Raw genomic sequence first — 6,000 nt, forward strand, 5'->3', positions numbered from 1 at the left:
ATGCACAGTGACAGCTGCTGCCATGATGAACATTGGCGGCTCTATTGAAATAACACTTTTGAATAACTATCTGCAGCTTAAATCCTCTTCTTTGCATTGATATGTTCGACTGTTGAAATAATCCAAGTATAAATTGTGCTGCCTGCTCCAAACTGTTTGACCTGTTTCACTTATGTTTGCTGGCTGGCATGGCTTCATGCTTTTGGCCCGCCTTCATTCCGTACTCTGTTCCCCTCTCTCAGTAGATCATGGGAATGTCATTATGCATGGCAACATCAGTCAAGAATGTTTCTCTTAATAAAACGAAGCAAATGCCATTTTTATCGTTTATTCCATATTTTTCCCTGTTCATCCTGTGACTGTCTCTCTGGTCCTTCCTGGTTTGTTTTCTGTAGTCGGAACTACAGTCCATTTCAGAAGCCCAGGCTGCCCAGAGAGATGATTCTCCAATGGATGTAGACCAGCCGTCTCCTCTAGAGCAGGACCCTGCACCTCTGGGTAAAACTTGCTTGCCAACTGTTGGTGACAATTTAAAACACGTGCTGGTTTGCTGTTCTTTGTTTTGTCAGTAAATGACCTTCACATCCAGCGAGCACAATACGGCTACCCTTCTCTGATAGTAACAGTAATAACTCAAGTCATTTTAACTTTGATCAACTACAGCAGTGGTCACCAACCTTTTTGAGCCCAAGATCCCTGACCTCTGCCTTTGTGACAGGCAAGATCTACCTATTGAGGCGTTGAGAGAAAACAACTGTCCAGACTGGACTTACAACTTGAGGCTTTGTATTTGGCATGCGCAGGAGTAACTTGTTAATGCCGTAACATAAACATTTACACTAAGGCACAGGCATTTCAACATTTATTTATTAATTATTTAGTTGTATGTCTGTGTGCTTTGAACTTGTGTAATATGTGAAGTTATCAATAAAGGTCTTTCTGCATTTCCCCCTGCGCCCCACCTGTAGTACCACTGCCCCCCGCTAGAGGGGCACGCCCCACCTGTAGGACCACAGCGTAGTTCCCCTCTTTCCCCTCTTTCGGGGAGCACAGCTGAGAACGGCTGTGTAAGAGAACCCGTTTTCAGGCGGAGATCTTTTCTGACGTCGATCTTTCGCAGTCAGGAAGAAAACATTTCAGAAGACACTTAAAGAAATGTTTGGAATGAGGAACAATGTGTTTCTGAATTTATTTTCATTTTATTTTGGAGAGCGACAGGGAACGTCTCAAAGACCGACGGGTTGGCGACCACTGTACTAGTCTATAGAATATAGACTTATTCACCGACACTGAAACTATATTTTTTGGGCTGTATAAATGACAGCATAACAGGAGTGCATGATTCAATATTTAAATAATTTTCCAGATGAAGATGGAAACGGACAGTCAGAGAGTGAGGAGAGACTCCCAGACCTCCCACTGCTCAGCGATCAGCTGTTGTTGGATGAACTATGGGACATGCTCGGGGAGTGCCTGAAAGAGTTGGAGGAGTCTCATGACCAGCATGCCGTACTGGGTAAGTAGAAACCTTGTAAAAATGCATTACTGTATGCTGCATGTGATGTTGATAGGAGTATGGTTGAACTTTTTTTATTTTTTTTACAATACATTTTTCTTTGTTTGCCCAGTTCTCCAGCCGGCTGTGGAGGCCTTCTTCCTAGTCCATGCCACGGAGCGAGAAAGCAAACCTCCTATGAGGGACACCCGGGAGAGCCAGCTTTCTCATATCAAGGATGAGCTTCAACCGCTGTCGCCGGCACCACTCACACCTGCCACACCCTCATCCCTGGACCCGTTCTTTTCCAGGGAACCATCTAACATGCACATCTCTTCAAACCTGCCACCAGATACGCAGAAGTTCCTCCGTTTTGCCGGTAAGCCTAAAAGATTTAAGTAAGTTTGTTAAAGCGTTGCTCTGTTGCAGTGTCTTAACAGGACTCATTCTCTTTCCATGCAGAAACTCACCGCACAGTGCTTAACCAGATCCTGCGCCAGTCCACGAATCACTTGGCTGATGGGCCGTTTGCAGTACTGGTTGATTACATACGCATCCTGGACTTTGACGTTAAGAGGAAGTAAGGGACATTTTCTTACACTATCTAATAAACGGTTTTTAGAACGGATTCTTTCTTTTTTTTAGTTACTGACTTTCTGGCCATCTGTGCAGGTACTTCCGCCAGGAATTAGAGCGACTGGATGAAGGTCTTAGAAAGGAGGACATGGCTGTGCATGTGAGGAGAGATCACGTGTTTGAGGACTCCTACCGGGAGCTGCATCGCAAAAGCCCAGAGGACATGAAGAATAGGCTGTAAGACTCAATTGCCCCTCTATCCACCTGCGTGTCCTCTCAATTCAGAACCGCTCAGCCCGAGTCATACTCCGCTCTCTTTCCATTCCAGATACATTGTGTTTGAGGGGGAGGAGGGCCAGGATGCTGGTGGCCTGCTGAGGGAATGGTACATGATCATCTCCCGGGAGATGTTCAACCCCATGTACGCCCTGTTTCGCACTTCGCCAGGCGACCGTGTCACCTATACCATCAACCCCTCGTCCCACTGCAACCCCAACCACCTCAGTTACTTCAAGTTTGTGGGTCGTGTGGTGGCCAAGGCTGTCTACGATAACCGGTTACTGGAGTGCTACTTCACCCGCAGCTTCTACAAGCACATTCTGGGCAAGAGTGTCAGGTATTTTAGCCGCTGGCGATTACAACCTATCCTAATTGTTCAAGACGTGTTCCAACTACACTAACAAACCATGCCGCATTGATTGCTACACTAAACGGCATCGCAACCAGAGACTTTTTCTTGAGTATGTACATAATATGGATGTATTCCTGTGGTCTTGCCAGGTACACGGACATGGAGAGCGAGGACTACCCATTTTTCCAGGGTTTGGTGTACTTGTTGGAGAATAATGTGTCCACGATGGGCTATGAGCTGGCATTCAGCACAGAGGTTGGTGTCTGCTCACTTAAATTAGCTTTAAGTGACAAATTGGTTCTCATGCCATATCTTCTTAACTGTTGAAATTGTGATAGCGCCTCAGGGGTTTGAATCCCTAATGTGTAATGCTGAGGAGCAGTGAACTATTAAGATCAACGAGTGATTCTGAAAGCCTGCTCTGTCTAGGTCCAGGAGTTTGGAGTATGTGAAGTGAGAGACCTCAAGCCGAATGGCGCCAATATCTTGGTCACTGAGGAAAACAAGAAGGAGTATGTGCACCTGGTATGCCAGATGAAGATGACAGGTGAGATTGTGGTTCTTTTCATCATATGTTTTATTTTTCATAAGTAGAAGGGCTGTAATACCCAGTATTACAAACAAAAACAATGGGTTCATCCAAATGGGTTCATCTATATATTCATACAGATGAGATTTTTGATCTTCATGCTGTATGTATATAATTCTCACTGGTGCACAATAACACCACTAGGTGGCAGCACTCTGAACGGAGTATGAAGCTAAAGGTGTTTCTCTGTGGAAGATGGCTGATTTATCACATGCAGCACCCTACAGAAAGATCTCACTTAACATAACACATAATTTTTTATTAGGTGCGATCCGCAAGCAGCTGGCAGCCTTCCTTGAGGGATTCTACGAGATCATCCCCAAGAGGCTGATCTCCATCTTCACCGAGCAGGAACTGGAGCTGCTCATCTCTGGCTTGCCCACTATTGACATCGATGACTTAAAAGCCAACACTGAATATCACAAATACCAGTCCAGCTCCATCCAGGTATGGATGTGTATACATGTGTACTACATTATTTTATTGTCTTCACTTCTACATACTTTTGAAAGAACTTCAATTTATATATATATATTATACTTTTATATTGTTAATGTCAATACAGATTATGTACTCAGAATCTATAAAGCCACATTTGAATTGTAGAGACATTAATAACTGATGCGTTTCTTTTTTGTGTGAAAGTTTCTATTTATTAATTTGTGTATCTTTTTTTAAAATTCTGACTATAGATCCAGTGGTTCTGGAGGGCATTGCGTTCCTTTGACCAGGCAGACCGAGCCAAATTCCTACAGTTTGTCACCGGCACATCCAAGGTTCCCCTCCAGGGTTTTACTGCTCTGGAGGGCATGAACGGCATCCAGAAGTTCCAGATCCACCGTGATGATCGCTCCACTGACCGCCTACCATCTGCTCATACCTGGTAAACGCAGCAAAGCAAACATCATTTGAACAATATTGGAAGAAAAAAATAGTGAAAATGTAACATTGTTTTTTTCCTCTTTCTCACTCTCAGCTTTAACCAGCTGGACCTACCAGCTTATGAAAGCTACGAAAAGCTGAGACATATGCTGCTGTTGGCCATTCAGGAATGCTCGGAGGGATTCGGACTCGCCTAAACTATGAGACGCCTAACACACACACACACACACACACATGCATACAAACACTTGATTTAGATTTGCCTACTTCAGACACATTCACACTGATAACCTTTGAACGCACGCACACACACTATCATAGACATTACTGAATTACTTGTTGAACGGCCTAGACTTACTGGTTTCTATTCCATATAAAACAGATAAAACCAGCAAGAGAGATGGACTGTTTGACATCGAGTACAACACAGAGAGCCTCATGTTGACACAGTTGTGTCTCCCTTCCCAATTTAATGGCAAATGCAAGAGGATTCAGAGGATAAAACATGGACTAATATAAGAGACGTTTTCTTCATTTAGTTTGAGTTCTCTGTACAAAAGGTTTGGGAGTTTATGTTTAATCTTTTTTGTTCTCTGGCTGTGTAAAAAGAAAAAAGAGAATGTTGTTTGAAAAGGATGGTTATAAAACCTTTGGGGAAAAAAATGTTGGTTGTTGTTGCAAATTTGTGACCTCGCAAGCCTTGATGTGGAACATTTTTATCGGGGGGGGGGGGGGGGGGTGAACAACGAGAAGTTTTAGAGATTCACAAAAATGCACTTTTCAAAGTTTTGTGGCATTTTAGGGAAGGATGGTACAAAAAATGATGCGAGAACCTGAAGGAGATAAAAAAAGTACAAAAAGTTAACCATACATTCTAGAGTATTTTTGGCTAATAAACCGCTGACCCAGCCTTGAGCTTTTGAATCGGAGTGGAATAACTACATGAATAAATGCATAAAATTTCGTCCATTGTCTCTTTTAATAGTGTTTTAATCATTACTTGAAGTGAATTAATTTCATCAAAATTGAACGTTAATTGTACAATTTTATTATCAGACAATTTAAATAGAAATATTTAGTATTTTGATCGTCAGTTTATGAAGCGAGTCTTCAAAGATTCTGACAATTTAAATCCTTTCCGCAGTTTTCGCTGACATTGTTCCATCTGTGAATCAAACTGTCTTATGACTAAATCCACCAAGTACATAAACGCCATCTTTATGTACTTGATGGATGAAATCCTGCCTCACATTTATTCTGCGCTGTCCGAAGCCTTTAGGAGTAAACAATGAGTTGGCGCATAAAGGAGCTCATTGCAGCCGGGCTCACACAATAGTCATACTGTCACACGGCGTCAGTATTGACGGACTGAATATAAGAAATGACAAACTGACTTGAATTTCATCGTATGACTTTAAAATGTTCACAGCAGACATATTGGCATGTCCTCGCAGGAAAAGCACAACGTAATTGACCCAAAGAAACAACAGTACCTAGTTCCAGCTAGTGTCTTGGTATTATTGTGCTTCTATATTTTTCTCCTATGCAATCAAAATGTCAAGTCTATTTATTGCCTTGGTTTGGTTCAGATGAAGACTAAAAATGAACTTTTTGATTTGCCTCAGTTTTCAAATCAAAGGCTGGAGCGGTTTGGTGGGAGTCACCTTGTGTGATTCTCCTACACTCCATCCCGGGGTGGGGTTCGGAGAGCCTATCATTTAACACACGCACCGTGTCTCAATGGCTGCGTGACAAAAGCAGCCTTAACTCAGATTATATATGTATGTATATATATAATTATATATACATACACATATAATGGGCTGT

The 6,000-nt window shown here is 42.5% G+C and overlaps 1 protein-coding gene across 11 annotated transcripts in view; it reads left to right on the top strand.

Annotated features, from left to right (window-relative positions):
• Nucleotides 1-5,137, top strand: part of huwe1 (HECT, UBA and WWE domain containing E3 ubiquitin protein ligase 1) — a 42,409-nt gene extending 37,272 nt beyond the window's left edge. For all 11 annotated transcript variants that reach the window (XM_056422245.1, XM_056422254.1, XM_056422253.1 and 8 more), the window contains exons 71-81: nucleotides 396-498; nucleotides 1,367-1,516; nucleotides 1,629-1,874; nucleotides 1,958-2,075; nucleotides 2,168-2,308; nucleotides 2,400-2,687; nucleotides 2,852-2,957; nucleotides 3,132-3,249; nucleotides 3,557-3,738; nucleotides 3,984-4,174; nucleotides 4,268-5,137. In XM_056422245.1, coding sequence (XP_056278220.1) covers nucleotides 396-498; nucleotides 1,367-1,516; nucleotides 1,629-1,874; nucleotides 1,958-2,075; nucleotides 2,168-2,308; nucleotides 2,400-2,687; nucleotides 2,852-2,957; nucleotides 3,132-3,249; nucleotides 3,557-3,738; nucleotides 3,984-4,174; nucleotides 4,268-4,370 — 1,746 coding nt within the window. In that variant the 3' untranslated portion in view covers nucleotides 4,371-5,137. The remainder of the gene's footprint in view (nucleotides 1-395; nucleotides 499-1,366; nucleotides 1,517-1,628; nucleotides 1,875-1,957; nucleotides 2,076-2,167; nucleotides 2,309-2,399; nucleotides 2,688-2,851; nucleotides 2,958-3,131; nucleotides 3,250-3,556; nucleotides 3,739-3,983; nucleotides 4,175-4,267) is intronic.
• The last annotated feature ends 863 nt before the right edge of the window (nucleotides 5,138-6,000 follow it).

This window comes from Pseudoliparis swirei, chromosome 9 (assembly GCF_029220125.1).
Source record: "Pseudoliparis swirei isolate HS2019 ecotype Mariana Trench chromosome 9, NWPU_hadal_v1, whole genome shotgun sequence".
NCBI lineage: Eukaryota > Metazoa > Chordata > Actinopteri > Perciformes > Liparidae > Pseudoliparis > Pseudoliparis swirei.